The 22,044-nt window shown below is 52.1% G+C and overlaps 1 protein-coding gene across 1 annotated transcript; it reads left to right on the top strand.

Moving 5' to 3' along the window:
- Positions 5,968-16,759, top strand: NT5DC4 (5'-nucleotidase domain containing 4). Its single transcript, XM_021088385.1, is given in 18 exon segments — positions 5,968-6,044; positions 6,592-6,665; positions 6,752-6,865; positions 6,948-7,047; positions 7,253-7,299; positions 7,302-7,343; positions 7,446-7,500; positions 7,857-7,950; positions 8,060-8,151; positions 8,364-8,445; positions 8,748-8,780; positions 9,714-9,821; positions 10,057-10,123; positions 10,227-10,397; positions 11,262-11,313; positions 11,697-11,757; positions 12,978-13,154; positions 16,361-16,759. Coding segments are annotated over 18 exon segments (1,500 nt in total). The 3' UTR covers positions 16,415-16,759.

Genomic DNA, 22,044 nt, shown 5'->3' with positions numbered 1-22,044 from the left:
TGGAGTTCCCTGGTGGCTTGGTGGGTTAAGGATCTGGCATTGTCACTGCTGTGGCTCTGGTTACTGCTGTGATGCGGTTTGATTGCTGGCCTGAGAACTTTTGCATGCTGAGGGTGAGGTTAAAAAAAAAAAAAAAACATAAAAAGAATAGATTCTCTCTTCTCTAGATGGACATTGAAAGGGCCTCTGCTTTTCCGTAAATCCTTTTTTTTTTTTTTTTTGTCTTTTCAGGGCTGTACCCTCAGCATATGGAGGTTCCCAGGCTAGGGGTGGAATCAGAGCTGCAGCTGCAGCCTACACCACAACCACAGCAACACCAGATCCGAGCTGCATCTGTGACCTGAGCCACAGCTTGTGGCAATGCTGGATCCTTAACCCACTGAGTGAGGCCTGGGCTCAAACCTGCATCCTCACAGAGACAGCCTTGACAGAGTCACATTGCGAACCCCATGAATCTTCTTTTTGCATTTAGCTTTTTCTATTTTCACATTCTTTAAGGTTGGCTTCTTGGAATGGGATGGTTCAAAGGAGATGGACATCTTTATGGCTGGATCTGCACCCACCAAGTCGTTTTCTGAAGAGAAGACTCATTTCCCTGGGGGTTGATGACACAAACACTGTGTGGGAGAGGGGGTGGTCATGCTAGGAATGTGGCCCCTAGGACAAGCCCAGCGCCCATCCTGGCTACCTGTCCTACCTGATTCAACAAGAGATGGCCTGGCCAGGCTTGGGGAGGATTTACCAGACAACAGATCGCCGGGATGTGGCCTTTCCCCCCCGCCCTCCACTCCTTTCTATTGTGAGCTGAGCTCCTGGAAACTGCTGGGTGTTCCTAGTCTTACCCCTGCCCCGCTTTTAGTTAATGGGCAAGAGGGACCAATGGCCCCAGAATGGAGGTGACTGTCTCCTTCCATGGCCCCCCATGAACTGGGAGGGGGTGATAGTTGGTAGCCAAGGGCACACTGCAGAGAAAGCAGGAAGTGAATGGCCCCCACCCCTGGAATCTTCCTACCAAGATGGGGGTGGTGGTGTCAGGCCTATAAGGGGAGGGGCAGTGAAAGGACGGGCGAAGTCCCCAGGGAGTGACCAAGGTTTCTAGAGCAAGTCCTTCACTGGGCCCAGCCTTCCTCTCCTTCTCTAGAAAGAGAGGAGGATGATAATAATAGTAATAATATTTCTATCACAGGGCTGAGGTGAGAAGCCAGTGAGAAAAGGGAATTTAGGACACAGTTCTGTTCTGTGCAGATGCTGGAGGCTTCCAGAAGGATGAGATTCCCAAGGCCTGGGGTAGGATGGCCTCAGCCTCCTGGTGCACCCACAGGATCTAGCATTGGCTGGATTTGTCAAACGACCTTTTGTTTGATTTACTTATCTTTTTAGGGCTGCACCTGTGGCATATGGAAGTTCCCAGTCTGGGGTCGAATTGGAGCTGTAGCTGCTGGCCTATACCACGGCCACAGCAATGCCAGATCTGAGCTGGGTCCGCATCCTACACCACAGCTCAGGGCAACGCCAGATCCTTAACTTACTGAGCAAGGCGAAGGATTGAACCCACATCCTCACGGCTACTAGTTGGGTTCATTACTGCTGAGCCACAACCAGAACTCCCTTAAATGACCTTTTGAAGCTGAGGTTCTGAAATCTTGTCCTATGTTAAAATCGCCCAGGGAGCAAAAAATGCCTTAATGTCCAGCCCCACCGTGGGCAGTTCCATGGAAGGGAGGGGTCCCCCAGCCAGGCTGTCACTCAGGCTGGCCATGGCCTTTCTTGGTGGGCGAATGCCCCCTGCCTGCCCTTGTTGGGCTGCTTCCCACTCAGCAGAGGTTTTAAAGCTCCCCCCGGGGAGTTCTGGTTGTGGCTCAATGGGTTAAGAATTCTAGTATCCATGAGGATGTGGGTTCTATCCCTGGCCTTGCTCGGTGGGTTTAGGATCTGGCATTGCCCAAGCTGCAGTGTAGTTTGCAGATATGACTTGGATCTGGCATTGCTGTGGCTGTGGCATAGGCTGGCAACCTGATTCGACCCCTAGCCTGGGAACTTCCATATGCCGCAGGTGTTGCCCTAAAAAATAAATAAATAAATAAGTTAATTAATCTCCCTTGGTCACTCCAACTTGTAAGCTAATGCTCCACTCTTGTCATTGAAATGTGGTGAGACGGACATCATGCCAGCTGAGTTGGGCACTGGTGAGAAATGCAGACTTCTGGGCCCCACCCCAGACCTGCTAAGTCAGAAGCTGCATCTTGACCAGACTCGTGGGTGATTCATGAGCACACTGAAGTTTGTGAAGCAGGACAGGGACTGTGTCTAAGAGCGTCTGTGGACCTGCTGGGCACAGATCCCTCATGCTGCTGCAATTCAGCCTCCACGCTCCGTCAGGCAGTGGTGAGGGGCTTTGGAGGTGCCACAACTGCAGCCTTTGAGGGGCCTCCTCCTGAGGCCTCAGGCCCAATGTGAGGCCTTCATCCACCTGTGGTGTCACCAGGAGGGCACACAAATAAGCCACCCCTGGGAGCCCCTGAGCTGCCAAGGTCTCCAGCAAGGGGGTCTCCCTGGCTGCTTGTTCCCAGTCTGCACAGCCAGCAGGCATGGGGCTGCGGTGCTGTTGGGTTGACAGGATTTTCACCACAGGTGCCATGGCCAAGAATGGTCCCTTTCTCTTCAAATGCCTGTTTTTAGTGGAATACAACCTCTCCTGCTGTCCTGCTTCTAAATTCTGCTCCCAAAGCCCCAGGGCCATGATGGAATATTCTAGCAGGAGCTGAATTTCCTGTGTCATGTGTCTTCACTAGAGTCTGGTGGGAGTGGCCCCCTACACTCCACAGTTGGTCTCTGCCGCCCACCAGGGTGCCTAGTGTCCTGGGCTAATTCACTCTGGTCCTGACATTGTCCCTGTCCTAGAGTCCTAGTCAGTGATCACACTAGAGTCCAGGACAGATTCCCAGGCTCCATTACTCCTTCTCGTGCAAACTCACACCCACAGCTCCGGAGCGCGACCTCTAGCCCTGGCTCAAGGACTGTTTCTCTGAGGGCCTCTCGGTCTCCTCCATCACACCGTCGGGGGCCTGAGCCAAACCTCATCTCCTTCCCCTGCTCACCCCCCCAGTGTTGCTGTGGTGCAGGCCAGCAGCTGTAGCTCCAATTAGACCCCTAGCCTGGGAACCTCCATATGCCGAGGATGCAGCCCTAAAAAAAAAAAAAAGACAAAAAGACAAAAATAAATAAAATAAAACAATGAGCGAATCCTTGTATTGCTACGATTGTGTGCCAGGACTCTTAACAACCCCAGGTTTAGTGTTCTGTCAATTTTCTACAGTACAGCACAGAGACCCAGTCACAATACATATATACATCCTTTCCCTCACATTCTCCTCCAAGATAAGTGACTAGATATATAGTTCCCAGTGCTATACAGCAGGAGCTCATTGCGTAAGGATTTGCTCATTGTTACTAAGACAAATCTCTTCCAGAAGGTGCTCTGAAGTGCACCAAGCCTCACAAGTGTGCCAGTGACACTGGAATCGGGCCAAGAGGGCTCTGTGCCTGCCAGGGGTCCTCCCTAGTTGCACTGCAGTCAGCCGAGGGGCCCTGGGGTATGGACAAAGCATGTCATGGGATGGCAATAGAGACCAGCCAGCTGAAGATCCAGTGGGGATGTGGCACCTCGGCATGCACCGATGTGGGGAAAAGCAGGTCACATCAGACCACATCACCTGATGAGCAACTAACTACCAGCTACCAGCTATCAACTACAAGCATGGCTGGGCATAAGCCCCACATGTTCAGTCAGCCCTTGGAGATGGCCAGGAGTTCACCCGGAGAAGTGGCCTGAGAACCACTGAAGTGACTGTATTTGAATGTCACCGCATGACTTCCATGTCCTCGAGGGGAGGGAGTCTGGGGATAGATCCTTGAGTTCCGCTGTGGCAAAAGAAAGATACGTTTAATATATTTGCCATGCTAACTCCCAGGGGGAGGGCTGAGGAAGTTCCCTAGTGATGCCCCACAACCAGGTGTTCTTCCTCCTGCGTCTTTTTTTTTTTTTTTTTTTTTTGTCTTTTGTCCTTTTAGAGCTGCGCCTGCGACATATGGAGGTTCCCACGCTAGGGGTGGAATTGGAGCTGCAGCTGCCAGCCTACACCATTCCATAGCCATGTCAGATCCAAGCCACGTCTGTGACCTACACCACAGCCGCAACAACTCGGGATCCTTAACCAACTGAGTGAGGCCAGGGATCCAACCCGCATCCTCACAGACACTATGTTGTGTTCATAACCCATTGAGCCACAATGGGAACTCCATCCAGGTTAAAACTCTGAATGGAAATCATTGAGCTTTGTCACAAAGCCAGTAATTGTGGACTCTTAGGACCTATATACAGCTGTACACTCAATGGTCCCGCTTGCTCTGTTTTTTGATATTCACTTTTTAATTTTGATTTTCTTTTTTTGATTCTGTGATTCTAGTCATCATTGCTGCTTATAGCTCCTGGCATACTTCTAGCAGCAATTACTTCTTTTTTGGGGGATGGCCATCCCCACGGCATGTGGAAGTTCCCGTGCAGGGATCGACCCACGCCACAGCAGTGATAATGCCAGATCCTTAACCTGCTCAGTTACCAGGAACTCCAAAGTTACTTCTTCAAATGGCCTTGGCCTTGGAAGACTTATAACCAATTATGTTAGAATTGTGTGTATTATAAATCAATTATACTTCAACAAAATTTTAAAAAATTATAATAAAAATTAAATGTGTGTAAAGCAAGAGTCCTAAGTTCTTTCTTTATTAGACATTCTTTTATTTATTTTTTATTCTTTCATTGTTTCTTTTTTAGGGCCGCACCTGTGGCACATGGAAGTTCCCAGGCTAGGGGTCAAATTGGAGTTGCAGCTGCTGGCCTGCGACGGGTCCTTAATCCACTGAGGGATGACAAGGGATGGAACCTGCATCCTCATGGGTACTCTCTGGATTCTTAACCCACTGAGCCACAACGGGAACCCCTATACTCTTTTACTTTACTTTTATTTTATTTTATTTTTCACTCTTTTATTTTTATTTTTATTTATTTATTTATTTTTAGGGCCGCATCCGCAGCACATGGAGGTTCCCAGGCTAGGCGTTTAATCGGAGATGTAGCTGCCAGCCTACTCCACATCCACAGCAATGTCAGATCCGAGCTGCATCTGTGAAATACACCACAGCTCATAGCAACAACGGATCCTTAACCCACTGCGCAAGGCCAGGAATCGAACCCTCGACCTCATGGTTCCTAGGTGGATTCGTTTCCTCTGCGCCACGACAGGAACTCCCACTCTTATTTTTATTTTATTTATTTATTTATTTATTTATTTATTTTTGTCTTTTTGCTATTTCTTTGGGCCGCTCCCGCGGCATATGGAGGTTCCCAGGCTAGGGGTCGAAACGGTGCTGTAGCCACTGGCCTACGCCAGAGCCACAGCAACGCGGGATCCGAGCCGCGTCTGCGACCTAAACCATAGCTCACGGCAATGCCAGATCCTTAACCCACTGAGCAAGGGCAGGGACCGAACCCGAAACCTCATGTTTCCTAGTTGGATTCGTTAACCACTGCACCATGACGGGAACTCCCCACTCTTATTTTTAAAGCACACAAGACTCCTGCCTTTGTAACCCCTAAGTTTGCTTCATTCTGGGTCCTCTGTTCCTTTCTAGGTGATTGAGGTTCTTGGAGGCATGAGCCCTGGAAGTGGAGGTGGCACAGTATAGACGAACCTGGTCATTACCGCTTTCTTTTCTTAAAGGAGGGAGGGGACACGGGGGACTCTCCTGGCTGACTCCTCCCTCAAAGGAGGAGGAGATGGGGACCCAGGGTGGGGCCAGCTGGGTCAGCGGTGTCTGAACTCTTTAAGGCGAGGGGACCTGCTGGGCCCCACTGATAGTGTGTAGGTGGCTGGAAAAGGGACCACTGGCTCCTGGATCCTGGCAGCGATGGCCAGCGTGGACAGGGGAGAGCCAAGGGTGGCCCGAGGGGAGCCGCAGACCGTGGAGCAGGACTGGCACTGGTGGTGAGACAGGCACTTGGGATGGGGGTGATGGTGGGGAATTTCAATAAACACCCCCTTTCCTAACATAAGCCCACAGCACAGCAGCTCTGAGAGAGACTCCTTCAAATACACTGAAAGAAGGACACCTAAAACACAAACACCTGCACTCGCAAAGGGACACAGTCTGTGGGTGGACAGGGACGTGTCAGATGGAAACCTGGAGAGTGCACACTTGGCAGGGAGGGGCTCTCCCCCCTCACACACAGACACACACACAGACACACACATGCCTATACCTGCTGGCGCCCCCCGTGGCACCCCCCCGCTTCTGTGACCAACGGGTCATCTCTCAGCTTGGACACAGTGACCCCACTCAGGAAAGTGACACCCCCACTGAAAACGGCACATCTTGGCTCACGGGGATGTCCCCAGCACACTGGCATGGTGAGATGGAACCTTATACACTCTCACACCTACGCTCACATGCATGTGCTCAGACACACACAGACTCGGAGAGGCCCTGGGCTTTTTGTTCAGGGAGGTGATCCCAGTGTCCTCCTGCTTCCAGGATTTTTGTCAACCGCAGCCTGGCACTGGGGAATATCTGCTGCTTCGGCTTTGACATGGACTACACTCTGGCTGGTAGTGGGAGGGGAGCAAGGCAGGGAATCGGGGGCTGGGGGAGCCGAGGGTGGGCGCCCACGGACCTGGGTCTGCCCCGCCCGCAGCCTACAAGTCCCCGGCCTACGAGATGCTGACCTTCGAGCTGCTGCTGGAGCGTCTGGTGTGCATCGGATACCCGCATGAGATCCTGCGCTACTCCTACGACCCCACCTTCCCCACCCAGGTGCCGGGGCTCGCAGGGCAGGAGGTGGTGACTGCTTGTGGTCCCTGGCATCCCATCCACAGCCTCCGTGCCCTCTCCCAGGGGACTGGTGTTTGATGCTCTCTACGGAAACCTGCTGAAGGTGGATGCCCACGGGAACGTGCTGCTGGGCACCCAAGGCTTTACCTTCCTCTCGGAGTAAGGGACCCGGTGGGAGCCAGGATGCTGGAGGAAAGACTGGGGTGGGGGAGGGGTGATTCAGGACACTGCAGGGGCCCCACTGCTGGCTGAATAGAGGGAGAGAAGGAGGGGTCGAGGCGGGAAGTAATGGCAGGGCCTGGCCAGGCCTCTAGGGGGCGCTGGGGAGAGGGCATCAGCCACACTCAGCGCCCCCGCTCCGCAGGGCAGAGATATGGGGCTTCTACCCCAGCAAGTTCATTCAGAGGGACGACCTGCGCGTTTCCATGTTCTCAACACACTCTTCAACCTGCCGGGTAAGGGCTGGATGGGGGTGGGGGAGGTGGTCCTCCAGGGCCCAGCCTGGGGGCTGCTGCCTGGATCCTTGGGCCAGAGACTGATCGGCATCCCTACTCCAGAAACCTACCTGTACGCCTGCCTGGTGGACTTCTCTGGCTGCTCCCGATATATCAAGTGAGTTCCACGCCCTGACTAGTCCTGGGTGACCAGTGGGACACTGTGCCACTCCTGGGCCAGGGGTAGGGGTGGGGAGCCAAGCCCTGAAGTGGGGGCCCCATCAAGGGGCAAAGTCCCCTCCTGAGGGGTTAGAGGGGCTCCAAGAACTCAGTGTGAAAGCCTTCACTGTGGGGGCCCCCAAATTTGTAACTGATGCTTCCCAGGGGGTGACACCCTTCCCAGGAAGGCTGGGACATGAGCCCAGTGTTGGCCTCAGTGTGGTTGGAGGGCTCCCTCTGGCAGGTCTCCAGGGCTGGTGGTCACCGCAGGGCCCCTTATCAGCCTCCCGTCTGTCCCCTCTTGGCCTGATCCAGCTGTGACACTGGCTATCAGCATGGGAACCTCTTCATGTCCTTCTGAAGCCTCTTCCAGGATGTGACAGATGCCATGGATAATGTCCATCAGTCGGTGAGTGGCCCAGGTCCCCAGTCCCGCCTAGGGTTTCACCCCTCTTCCAATTGGGGATGGTGGTCTGCGATTGCCATCTTGGGGCCTTTGGGGACCCATGGACACCCAGCTCTGCTCCCTCCTGCGGGGCTGTCTCAAGGAGAAGACCCTGGAGAACTTGGAGAAGTATGTGGAGAAGGATGTGAGTGGCCACAGACCAGGGTCCTGACCAAGCCTGTCCCTTTGTTGCCAGCTCCCCCAGGGAGCTCCCCTGGCCCAGCCTCCTCCCTCCGGACAGAGCTCTGTGCCCTGGACTTGCTCATGGCTCTCCTGCCTGGCTTGGGTCCCCCTGTCTGGGGAGCTTAGACCTGAGAAGGGGGTCCCAGGACAGCTCAGGGAGGCCCCACCCCTGGAGGCCCTCCTCTTTCCTTCAGGGGAATCCCCATCCTGCTGGGCAAGATGAAGGAGGTTGGGAAAGTGTTCCTGGCCACCAACAGCAGCTACAACTACACTGATGTGAGTGTGTGTGAGGATGGGTGAGGCTTAGCATCCTCTGAGCCAGAGAACTGCTTTCTTCCTAGCCCTGGGGAAACAGAGGCTCTGTGGGAGATGGGGGGGGGTCCCCACCTACCCCCATCACCTTGTTGGTATCTTGGGTTCTATTTCTTGGCCTTTTAAAGTCTCTGTGGATAAGCAGTTTCTCCACCATCTTGCTCCTGTAGTCGCCGGTTTATCCTGTGGGCTGAGGGCAGTGTGGCAGGTAGGGGTCCCTGGCCCAGCCCAGCTGGGTGCCCTGATCCCTGTCCTGTCCCTGCCAGGCCATCATGACCTACCTGTTTGGCACTGGTGAGGTGAGTGCCACGTGCCTGGCTGGGGTAGGCTGTGTCAAGGGCAGGGAGAGTCAGGCCAGGCCACCTGGCTGAGGGCCTGTCCCATGTCCAGCCCTTGAAGGAAGAACCCAGTGTGGGGGAGGGGTCGTTTCTCACAGGTGGGCCCTGCTGGAACTTCCTGAGTAGGCGGGGTCAATGACCTCAGCCAGGTCATGGGAAGAGCAGGGAGGGATTGGGAAGGTCGCTTATGGCCTTGGAGAAGGCAATGAAGAGGTAGAGTTCCTGCTGTAGTGCAGGGGGTTAAGAATCCAGCATTGCTACAGCTGTGGCATAGGTCGCAGCTGTGGCTCGGATTTGATCCCTGGCCTGGGAACTTCCAAAGGCTGTGGGTGCAGCCATTAAAAAAAAAAAAAAAAAAGAGGCCATAAAATATTTGGGGGAGGAGCTGGATGGGACAGAAGGGGGTGAGATGAGCCTGTGGCAGGGCTGGGGAAGGGGAGTGTGACACACTCTGCTGTGACCTGGATGGCAAGTGTGTGAGTAGGTTTCTAACTCAGGGACTGTCCCTTGTCCCTGGGTCTCTGGCTCTGCACAAGGAGAGCACGAGGAGCTCTGGGGGCTGACACAGTCCACACGACATCCACACTGGCTTCTGCTAGTACCTTTGAGTGCTTCCTTGTGCCGGCAAGACTGGGGCTGCTGGGTGGCCAGACTCCTGGTTTTTGGTTTCATCTGGCTGAGAGGCAGGGCCAGGGCATGTAGACGGGCTCCTGATGTGAGGGCTTGGTGAGCTTTAAACCCATCCAGAGCATGGCTGAGCCTGGGCTGCTGCCCCAGCCAGATGTGGGGTGGTGAGGCGGGGCACCCAGGGCTGAGACCCGTGAGCCGGGGCAGCTCAGATTTTCCAGGTTGAGTGCATGTGTCTGCACAACCTCCCCGTTGTCTGTCCTACAGGCCGGGGCCACAGCCAGGCCCTGGAGTTCCTACTTTGACCTGATTGTGGTGGACATGCAGAAGCCACGTTTCTTTGCGGAGGGAACGGTGCTGAGACAGGTCAACACGGTAAGGCAGGGCTAGGGCCATCCACCTGGACCCTTGGGCCACCCCGTGGGGAGGGAGCCTACTTCTCAGGTTTGACCCGCCCTTGGCAGCTACTGCCCTGCTGTCTGTCTGTCTCTGGAGACAGGGACCCAGGGTCCCTTCAGGGCCCTCTGCTGCCTCCTTCCTCCCATGCCCCGTGGTTACCCCCACCAATCCCAGCCCCTAGCCCTCTAATGACACCCCCTGCCCCTTCCAGGACTCAGACAAACTCCGCGTCGACACCTACACCGGGCCCCACCAGCACTGTGCCATCTACTCTGGATGTACCAGCTCCCACAGGCACCGTCCCTAGACTAGGAGCCTGTGTCCCCAGCCTCCCCCTTGGACAGGAAGGGCTGTGAGCCAGTCAATCTCACCGTGGGGCAGGCTCATCGGATGTGGTATGCAAATTGCTCGGGGTGCGGGGGAAGGACATCCTGTACATTGGTGACCACATCTTGGTGGACATCCTCAAGTCCAAGAAGCGGCAGGGCTGGTGGACTTGCCTGGTGGTTCCTGAGCTGTCCCGGGAGCTGGGCATCTGGATCCAAGAGAAGGGTGAGAGGTGGGGTGGGTCATCAGGGGACACTGGCCAGTGGGGCAGAGGCTTTCCCCCTTGTCAACCTCCCCCTCTCCTGCAGGTTTGGAAGTGTCCACTTTGTGGTTTATGAGAGCTGATTTTTTATTTTATTTTATTTATTTTATTTTATTTTATATTTTTCCTTAGGGCTGCAACTGCAGCCTATGGAAGTTCCCCAGGCTAGGGGTCGAATCCGAGCTACAGCTGTTGGCCTATACTATAGCCACAGCCAAGCCAGATCTGAGCCACATCTGTGACCTACACTGCTGGAAACTTTAGCTCACCGAACAAGGCCAAGGATTGAATCTGCATCCTTATGGATACTAGTCAGATTCTTAACCTGCTGAACCACCACAGGAATTCCAAGCCGAGCTATTTTATACCTGAGGAAAAAGAGACCCAGAGAGGTTAAGCAGCTTGCCCAAAATCACACAGCCAGAAGGCTAAAGCTGAGACTAAAATCCGGAGTGCTGTGGTGTTTCTATAGTTCAAGTTCTCCCTCCTCACCCAACCCCTCCACCCCCAGAGCCCTGAAGAATGTGAGAGGAAGGTCACGCCCCCGGCCGGGTCAGAGTTGCTGTGAACCCAAACAATTCAGGCTTGTTCACAGAGCTGGGTTTGAGTCACTGCCATGTGACCTCAGGCAGATCACCTGACCAGTCTCCACTGGTCTCACAGTGCTGCCGTTGCTCTGCTCTGGGTGGAGTCTCACTCGTTGTAAGAAAAGTGTCAGGGAGGTTATGCACACAGCTGGGGGCTGGGCCTAGACCCCCATGATCTGGAGGCCTGGGACAAAGGTGGGCAGGGTTGTCACTCATACCCCCTTTCCCCCACCTTCTCAGAGAGAATGGAGGAGCTGAAGAGGCTGGATGTGCACCTGGCTGACCTGTACCAGTGAGAGTCCTGACCTGTGACTCCGGCCCCTGGAGGGGAGCAGGATGGAGGGTGGTAGGCCATGTCCAGGCCTGGCAGTGGGCCGTGGCCATGAAAGTCAGGAAATCCTGATCTGTGTCAGGCTGGGCTTCTTCAGTAACCTGGAATTTGGGACCCCACTGACCCCCCTGGGACACTCGACTGTGACCTCTAGGCCCTTCCTCCTGACCCACCTGGCATGGACTCAGGATGCTTACCCTCCCCAACACGGCTCCCCACCAGCCCAGCAGCGCCATTGGGTGCTGATAGCGGGTCCCTGATCCTGGAGCAGTCTGGGGAGGCCGTGTCTGGAGCTGGGGGCCTGGCTCCTCTCCTCCTGGGTCATGTGGATATTTTTGCACCAGGCACATGGATGGAAGCAGTTATGACCTTCAACTCCTCAACTCCACCAAGAGAGAGATTTGGGTAAGAGCCAAGGGCCCAGTGAGGAGGGCGGGACCGTGATCCGCTCTGGCCCGGGTTCCCAGAACCCAGTGATTCTCTCGGGCTCAGAGAAGCGCTGCTTGCCCTTGTCAGCCAGCGCCCTCTGCTGGCCCAAGTCCCAAATGACTGCAGTGTGCTCTTGAACAGCTGAGTTAGTTCAGCCTGTGGGGGTGATTTCTCCAGCTTGGCCCGGGTCCTCAGTCTTTACCCCTAACTTCGAGAAGTGCCTGCCTCTTGGGTTGGGTCCTCGTGTGACCAACTAGTCAGCTGGCATCTGGGGTCAGCCAGACAAGGGCCGGAGAAGATGGGGATTGAGAGCCCTTGAGCTGATGGGTCTGGGAAAGAAGAAAGGAAACCTTCCCTTAGGGCATTACTGACCAGCCCCCAAAGCTGGGAGGGTCTCCTCCGACTGCATCAGGGGATTCAGGCAATTCGGCTTTTCCAGGCCCCAGGGACTGATAATGAAGGATCTTTGGCCCTTCCACAGCCCTGCGAGGTGGGCTGGGCAGGGATTGTCACCCTCATCTTACAGATGAGAAAACCGGGCTGGAACGAGCATGATCTTGGTCCCTCTAGGAGTAATATCTGGGCTGGTTTTCTAGACTCTAAAAGCAGGGACTGTGGAGTTCCCGTTGTGGCTCAGCTGGTTAAGAAACCAACTAGTATCCATGAGGACGTGAGTTTTATCCCTGGCCTCCCTCAGTGGGTTAAGGATCCTGCGTTGCTGTGGCCTTGGTGTAGGCTGGCAGCTGCAGCTCCGATTCGACCCCTAGCCTGAGAACTTCCATATGCCATGAGTACAGCCCTAAAAGCAATTAAAAAAAAAAAAAAGTAAAAGCAAGGGACTGTGACGAGGTAGGAGTCTAAGAGGGGGGCTGGGCATGTGGGCCTCTGCAAAGCCCTTGATGGGGGCATCAGAAGGTAACTCAGGCTGAGAGTTTAGCTTGGGGGTGGGGGGGGGTCACTTTCCCAGGACCAGGGGGGAGACTAACTGTGAAGAAAGCAGGGAGGGGGCCCATGGCAAAGTGGGGAGAGCTGGCCCATCCCAAAGACTCTGGTTGGTGGAGCAAGGGCCTCAGTGGCCTCAGGTGACAGACCCGGGAGGGTGGAGCTGGGCTGGAACCCAAAGGTGGGCTCACTTGCGGGTGAAGCAGTTTCCGGGGGGGTGGGGACCTTGAATCAGTGAGCTGTCCCTCTGCCAGAGAGTCACCCGGGAGCTGGACCTGAGCTATAGCACGATGGGCAGCCTGTTCCGCTGTGGCTTCCGCCAGATGCTCTTCTCCAGCCAGCTGATGCGCTACGCTGACCTCTATACAGCCACCTGCCTCAACTTCCTGCACCACCCGCTCAGCTCGCTGTTCCGGGCGCCCCAGGAGCTGGTGGGTCCCTAGAACTCCCCCAGCATCCCTGACCCTTTACCTCAGAAGGACCCACTGGTCCCCAGCCCCTGCCAAGAGGTTTTCAGGTCACCAGACCCACCGTTCCACCTCCAGGCACCAGCCTTGCAGATAACTGTCCGCATCGCGAAAAATAGATCAGGAGGGGTTATAGCAGTACAGATAGGATGCCTCCTCTGGGAAGTCCTTCTCCTCCCAACCTTAACTCCTGCTTTAAACTGAGACTCCATTACCACTATTTCCCTTGTATATATGACACTGGTTTCAAGGGAGAAAGCTATGGTCCCCCACCCTCACATATACATACAGTGATTGCAGAGGAAGTGGACCAAATAGCAGATGATACAGTAAATGCTCCAGCTGGTTTTCTTTGGGGAGACCAGAGATGCTTCTGGGTCAAGAGTAGAGAAATAGAGGCAGCAGTGATGCCACGGGGTTCATGGGGTCCATAAGTGCATAGCTCCCCGGAGCATGAGCTTCCGGTCTCCCAAAGATCGGTTGGTCTTTCTTTTTCCTTTTTTTTTTTTTTTGTCTTTTTAGGGCTGCACCCTCGGCTCATGGAGGTTCCCAGGCTAGGGGTTAGATTGGAGCTATAGCTGCCGGCCTATGTCAGAGCCACAGCAACATGAGATCCGAGCCACGTCTGTGACCTACACCATAGCTCATGGCAATGCTGGATCTTTAACCCACTGAGCGAGGCCAGTATTGAATCTTCATCCTCATGGGTACTAGTCAGAGTTGTTTTAGCTGAGCCATGGCAGAAACTCCAGGGGTCACTATTTCCATCTTTAACAATGTACTGTCTGCAGTCAAGGATTTGGACTTGAAACTAGTTCTCTGGAGCTCCCCGGGCCCTGCTGCCATTCTCAACTGCCTTCCTGATAGTTGAGAGGAGAAAAACCATTTTATGTGTCTTGCACTGGGCTGGGCTGGAGTTTTGTTTGTTTGTTTATTTTCACTTTACGGCTGCACCTGCAGCATATGGAAATTCCCAGGCTTGGGGCTGAATCGGAGCTGCAGCTGCCAGGCTACACCACAGTCATGGCAAGGCCAGATCTGAGCCGCATCTGCTACCTAAGCTGCAGCTCACGGCAATGCTGGATCCCTGACCCACTGATCGAGGCCAGGGATTGAACCCACATCCCCAAGGACACTATGTTGGGTTCTTAACCTGCTGAGCCACAACAGGAACTCCTGCTTTTTTTTTTTTTAATTGATTCTGCTGAATGATTAACATAACCCAGCCAAATAGTCTTTCTTCTCCTCATTTACCATTGGTGAATTGGAAGTGCAAGGAACCTGGGTAACTTGCTGTTGCACTGCTGGTAGACAGACTGCATCCAGGGCTGCTGAACTTAGCGGAGGGGCTCTGTCCCCTGCACCACACTGCCGCATGCTGGGGGAGTGGAGCTCACAGAGCAGCCTCATCTCATCTCTGGGCTTTTAGATGAACAGGGCTGGAGAATCCCTGTAGGCAAAGCTGGGGGTCCAGGGCCTAGGTTTTTTTTTTTGTGTGTGTGTCTTTTTAGGGCCAAACCTGAGGCATATGGAGGTTCTGAGCCGTGTCTGTGACCTACACCACAGCTCACAGCAATGCTGGACCCTTAACCCACCGAGCGAAGCCAGGAATCGAACCTGCATCCTAGTGGATGTCAGTCAGATTTGTTTCCGCTGCACCACGATGGGAACTCCTCCAAGGCCTAGATCTTGTGCTGTTAGATATCATTGCTAAAGTCCAGAACAGTCAGGTGAAGACAATGGCCCCGAAGGGCCACAGGTGAAAGAACATGACCTTTACCTAGCTGGGCCTGCCTGCGAGTTTTGAGGAAGTGAGGTCCATCTGCCAGAACCTTCCTTCTCCTGCTGACCCTCCCGGGCTCCTTCTTCTGTACCCTCACTGGGCAGGAAGCTGGCCACTGTGGTCAGAGGGTGGGCTGGGGGTGAGTCTATGGAGAGCTGAGGGCTCTGGGAAGCCTCACCAAAGATGGAGTTTCTCCACCTCCTGCTGCATTTGTCCCTACAGATGCTGCAGGAGTCAGTTGTGGATCAAGAACGGGCCAATCTGGACCCCGCCTCCTGCCTCCTCTCTTGCAGCCGGAGGATGAGTCCCTGGGAGGTGGGAGGGGTCCCCTGGCTGGCCAGAGGCTTGGAGGCTACCATGGGCCAGAGCTGGGGTCCCAAGGGAGCAGTATCACCCCAGGGAGCATTTTGGAGATTTGCGGGAGCTATTTTGTCTTCAGGTACAACCACTCCTATTTATATAGAAATACGTGTTATTTTACCATACGTATTATATGTGTTATAGTTGGGTATTACATTTCTTTTTTTTCTCTTTTTTCAAAGGTCTTCTTTTTTAGGGCTGCACCCTTGGCATATGGAGGTTCCCAGACTGGGGGTCAAATCAGAGCTGGAGCTGCCAGCCTACACCACAGCCACAGCAATGCGGAATTCCAGTTGTGTCTGCGATCTACACCACAGCTCACAGCAATGCCCAACCCTTTAATCCACTAAGTGAGGCCAGGGATCAAATCCACAACCTCATGGATACTAGTCAGATTCATGTCTGCTGAGCCACGCTGGGAACTCCCTGAATTCTTTTTTTTTTATTTATTTATTTTTTATTTTTTTGGTCTTTTTAGGGCCACACCTGTGGCATTAGAAGTTCCCAGGCTAGGGATCAAATTGGAGCTATAGCTGCCCGTCTACAGCACAGCCAGAGCAACGGCAGATCTGAGCTGCATCTGCGACCTGCCCCGCAGCTCACAGCAACACAGATCCTTAACCCAGCTAGGCCTGGGATTGCACCCGAATCCTTGTGGCTACTAGTTGGGTTCTTAACCCTCTGAGCCACAATTGGAATTCCTCACTGCTCATTCTTTAATGCCTTCTGTATGCCCAACAGACAGGGAGAAAATGAATTGTAAATGACTTTATTATCTAGCCCAGGCGAAGCTCAAACTCAGGTTCATTAATAACCTTTAATTAGTGGTTTGTGACTCTTTCCCTTCCCAATCCACCAGAGGGCTGGACAGCTCCCATCTGTAACTGTGTGTCCTCTGGTCCTCTTTACCTCCTGTCTCCATCCCAGCCCAAACTAGGGCATTCAGACACGTTTTCTACCCCTGGTTGGGGGGTCACTGTGTGAACTTGGGAAGGTTCCATAATGAGCTCTCTTTGTTTCTTATCAGGCTGAAGGCCAAGAGAGAGACGAGGACCAGGAGGGCTGCCTGGGGGCTGCGTGAGTCCTGGACACGGGCTGGCATCAGTGTCATCTTCTACTTGAGACATTTTCCAGATAAGTGGTTTCAGGAACAATATGGAAGATGGAAAAAGCAAACATGTTGAAATCTCCTAAGAGTAACAGTTTGGGAGCCCAGGAACACTTCTTTTAGGGAGGAGGGTGTATTGCTCTCATCCTGGGAGCCATTCCACCTCCCCCAAACCCCTGCCGCCACCCCGCTCTGTGCCATTGGGAAATGTGTGTAATAAGTGGAATGATTTTACCTGTTCCCTGAGCGTATCGTTTCACCGCCAATTTCTATTCATTTCTTTCTTTCTTTTTTGTCTTTTCTTTTTAGCCACACCCACAGCATATGGAGGTTCCCAGGCTAGGGGTCTAATCAGAGCTGTTGCCGCCAGCCTACACCACAGCCACAGCAATGCCAGATCCGAGCCGTGTCTGCAACCTACACCACAGCTCACGGCAACGCCAGATCCTTAACCCACTGAGGGAAGCCAGGGATGGAACCCGCAACCTCATGGTTCCTAGTCGGATTCGTTTCTGCTGCGCCATGATGGGAATTCCCATTTCTTTTTAAAAATAGTATTTCTGGGCACTGTGGATTCTATTGCTAGTAACAACACCTGATTGGCTACTACAAAAGGCAGTAAATGCGATGGCCCAGATGTCTTTGAACTTGATGTGTACCTGCATCAAAAATCATAACGTCACACTGAAGACTTCCCTTCGTGGCTCAGTGGTCAATGAACCCAACTAGGATCCATGAGGATGCGAGTTCGATCCCTGGCCTTGCTCAGTGGGCTAAGGATCCGGCGTTGCCGTGAGCTGTGGTGTAGATTCCAGATGCAGCTCAGATCTGGCATTGCTATGGCTGTTGGGGTAGGTTGGCAGCTCTAGCTCTGATTTGACCCCCTAGCCTGGGAACCTCTGTATGCTGTGGGTGCAGAACTAAAAAGAAAAAGCAAAAAAAAAAAAAGAGTCATACTCAGATTAAAAACTTTTTTTACCAAAAAAATCAAAAAAACTTTATGATTTTTTTTTTGGTTGCACCCAATGTATATAAAAGTTCCCAGGCCAGGGACTAAACTCTCGCCTCAGCTGTAACCAGAATCACAGCAGTAACAATGCCAGATCCTTAACCCACCAAGCCACCAGGAACTCCTTGATTATTTTGGTAGAAGCTGCTCTGTAGTGTTAAGCTCTAGCCCTCCATTGATTTGATGTCACTGATTTGAGTCTGCTTTTTGTGTTAATGGTATCATCTGGCATTTACATGGAGGCTTAGAAAGAATATATCTATATGTTTGAAATGACAAAAAAATTCTTGAAGGAGTAGGTCTGTGACAGTTCAGTAGTTTTGTTTTCTGTGGATAAATAAGGGAAACATTTGGAAGATGTGTGTGTTCAGAGAGTTTGCAGTCATTTTTTTATATCTCTTCTGCATTTCAGAAGCTTCTAGGCCTTTCATTCTTCGTCCTGGGTTGATTTTTGGGCCCCAGAGTCTACAGAGGCAGGTTCTTGAGCAAAAGGAGCAAATATGCCCAGCTGTGTGCCTTTTAACACTAGAGTTTTTTATTTTTTTATTTTTTTATTTTTTTATTTTTTTATTTTTAGGGTGCCACCTGCAGCACATGAAGTTCCCAGGCTAGGGGTCGAATCCAAGCTATAGCTGCCGGCTTGCACCACAGCCACAGCAACATGGGATTCAAAGCCAGGTCTGCAACCTACAACACAGCTCATGGAAATGGGATCTTTAACCCACATCCTCGAACCCGCATCCTCATGGATCCCAGTTGGGTTTGTTAACCACCGAGCCAAGAAGGGAACTCCACATGCTAGAGTTTTATTCAAGGGCTAGAGAATAGCATTTCTTCAGAAAAATTGCTCAGTTTCTAGGGCCCAGACTTTTCTGGGAAGGTGCTAAAATATGGTACAGTAGCTAACACTACAAAAATCAACCCTTAGAAATCCCTCCTAGGGTAGAGAGAATGCAGAAAGGGCTGGGGGATAAAGGGCCTGGCAGAAGACCCTTAAGGGATCTGAGGAAGAGAGTGAAGGAGAGGGAGGGGGAGGAGGGAGGGGAGGAGGGAGAGAGATCCTGCAAAAGAAGAGATGGCCAAAGGACCCTTCTCACGCTTTTCCCTCTGCGGGAAACATCCCTGCCTCTGCTCCTCGTTAAACCTGCTCTTCCTTCAGATCTCAGGGGCCTCCCTGATGTAGGAGACTAGACCTGTTCCTCAGTCTCCACAGCCTTTCTCAGGATTATCACACTTTGACATTTGTGACTAACACATGTCCCCACTAGACTCGTGGCTCCTGGGGACAGGCCATTTGGGTCATCTCTGGCTTTGAGTATCCTGTATGTTTTAGTGAGTGCATCATGTAACCTGGTTTATTATTACTCTGGGTTGGCCTGTGGGATTGCATGCTTTTGAAGATACATTGTAAGATAAGAGAAAGTGGGGAAAGGCTATAAAGCTTTGGATTGGAACTCTCCTAAACTCTTAGGATCTCATCTGGAGCAGGGTAGGGGGGCTTCTCATCTGGGGGCTACTCATTTTTTTTCCTATGGTTTTCTATGGTTGCCCCTACAGCACATAGAGTTTCCTGGGCCAGGGATTGAAATTGAGCTGTAGCTGCAACTCGCTGCAGCTGTGGCAGTGCTAAATCTTTTAACTCACTGCCCTGGACTAGGAATCGAAACCTGCCTCCACAGTGACTGGAACTGCTGCAGTCTGGTTCTTAACCCACTGTACCACAGTGGGAACTCTTATTTATTTTTATTTTTTTAAACACTTTGTCACCTCATTCTCATTTATCTGCACCTTCAGGATGTACCCCATTATTCCTAAGATGTGGACATGGAGAGTCACACCCCATTTCTGGAAGAATTTTTAGTTGGGCATGTGGCCACCCAAGACATTTCCCAGCCTTCTTGGAAGATGAGTGGGGACACCTGACCAAGTTCTGGCCCCGCCCATATTAAGCAGAAATAGGGCATCCAACTTGCAGGTTGTGACCTTAAAAGGAGCGGGTGTGCCTTCCACCTCCCCTCTCCCCCTTTCCCACCAGCTGGGAGCCATCCTTGGCCACATGGCTGGGCCGCACCCTGGGGATGCAGGGCTGTGAGATAGATGTGGTCTGCACCTGGCACCAGGTGAGCATCAGTTGGTTCATGGGGAATGTGATGGGGGAGAGATGCATTTCCAGTTGGGCCTAGTCACGAGGGTGGGGGTGTAGAGCGGTGTCTGAATCCTGACACCCAGGCCTGAGCAGGCAGAAATGAAGAGAGCAGGAGCATCATCCCTGGGGTAGTGACCTTGTGGTAAAAATGTGATCAAGTCACCTCGTTTGGAGAATAAATGACAGCACTTTGGTTATCATAGCGATTCCTGTTTGATAAGGTGGGAACAGTTCCAGAATTTCTCAGATTCGTCCTTTCCTTGTCACCGTTCTGGCCGTCATTTCTACATGTTAAATAGAGATAGGAATTAAAAGCTCTGGACTCAAAGCCAGCCAGCTCTGACTTTGAGATTTCAGCCGTCATTTACTCTCTGACTTAGCATTTCTATGCCTAGGGCATAGGGCTATTGTGAGAATGTAATGAGATAACACCCATGGGGGGTGGCCCCAGCAAGCACGAAACAAATAGGAGTTTCCTACCCTGTTGTGTGTACTAGTCAGGATTTTCCCCCAGCAACTGATGAAACCTAAAGGAAACTGGCTTAAGAATAAGGGAATCTTATTGTCCCGTATCATTGAAAAGTGTGGGGCTTGACTGGCTCCAGCCTTTAGCCAGGGGATCAGGCGATGTCACTGGATGTAACCTTACTCTCTTCAGCTCTCAGGCTTATCCCATGATGTTCTATAGTTGGTTTTTCTGCATGGTTATGAGAGGGTTTAAGATTTCTGCCTTATCTTTTCAGCAACTCTACCAGAAAAAAGTCTCCTACCAGCAGAAACCTAGGAAATTGGTTTTGACTGAGACAGAAACCCCCTTGTCCAATCAATGCCACTGGCTTAAGAGATACTGGGCTCTGCTTGGCCAGACCTGGGTCACATGCTCATGTGGGTGGAGTCCATTCATCTTAAGCTACAGACCAGTGGGAGAAGGTGGTGGGAAGGAAATTAGGATGCTCTTACTAGAAGGACTACATGCCAGGTAGGCACAGCAGATGTCTTTTATAGCATGAGCACCTGGTACCTAGTAAACAGTGATAAATGTCAAGTGTCCCGCCTCCTCTCCCAGTCTTCTGGTTCATGGTCATTCTGCACAGGGATGCCAGTATACAACCATCCTTGTTTGTCTTTCTTTAAAACTTGCTTATCCTCTTCTCTTCCAAGAAGCTGTCCCTAAACAACTTTAGACTTGATTTCTGCCAAGATCTGTATCTCTATTACAATTCCCTATGACTCTTCCTCCCAAGTGATTAAAGGCCTGCCTTCTTTCCTTCCCTCCGTCCCTCCCTCCTACTCCCAGTTTCTAGAACAGCTGTTTACTAAGCAAGAGGGTTATCACGAATCTACAAGGAGCTCCAGAGTTAGGGTGCAGTTTTCTGCTGCTGTTGTTATTACCTACATCTTTTTATATGCTGAAGAGGCTATTTAGTCTAATCAGGCTGTTTAAAATCTCCACTTGGTCAGTTTGAAAACTATGCATTATCAGATGCCAATAGTTCAACCTGCATCATTAGTACCCAGGGCGGTACTGTGAGACTTCTTGCAAGGAACTGGAAACAAAGAAAATGATGTTGCTCTTTGAGAACTGAACTGTAATACTGAGACAGTGGCTCTGAGGAGGGTGTGTAAAATCACCTGATCCCCAGGTCTGGGTGGGGGGATGGGCATTGGGTGGCAAGGATGAACCCTGTGAAGCCAGAGAAAAGGCAGGTGAACAAAGGGCAGCAGTGCAGACCCATCCAAGTCGAGGGAGGGAGGGCTCAGGGAGGGGCTTGCTTCAGACTCAGCCTGGTGATTTTGAATATTTGATTTCTTGAAGTCACATTTTCAGATTCTGTGAGTCCTTTCTTTCTTTCTTTTTTTTTTTTTTTTAGGGCTGCACCCACGGCACATGGAAGTTCCCAGGCTAGGGGTTGAATCCGAACTGCAGCTGCTGGCCTGCACCACAGCCATAGCAACCCAGATCTGAGCTGCATCTGCGAACTACACCAGAGCTCACGGCAACGCCAGATGGTTAACCCACTGAGCGATGCCAGGGATTGAACCTGAGCCCTCATGGATACCAGTCGTTATTGTTGAGCCATGATGGGAACTTCAGATCCTGGGATTTCTAGGCAAACTCCTAGGAATTCAGCTTCACAGGTCAAGTGAGTCTAAGGAAGGAAAGGGCTGGCCATGTGGATTCCTGCATTTTGGTTGTGGTGACCATCTATTTCTCATGGCAAGTGAGTCTATTAGCATTGTGGTTTTATGGCTCAGTTATGAGTCTCGTTTTTATCAGTCTGACTTAGAGAGGTAGAACTACCTTCCTCACAAAGGGAAAATTCAAGTCCTGAGTGAAGCTGGTGGTCAGATGGAGGTGAGTTCTCTAGAGTAATGAGTGCTTTCTGCGAGGCCTCCAGGGACAACCTGTTGGTGTTTCCCCGGACAAACCCCTAATTCTCTAGCCAG

This window comes from Sus scrofa, chromosome 3 (assembly GCF_000003025.6).
Source record: "Sus scrofa isolate TJ Tabasco breed Duroc chromosome 3, Sscrofa11.1, whole genome shotgun sequence".
In the NCBI taxonomy this organism is placed as follows: Eukaryota; Metazoa; Chordata; class Mammalia; order Artiodactyla; family Suidae; genus Sus; species Sus scrofa.
This window is presented reverse-complemented; position numbering and strand designations above follow the sequence as displayed.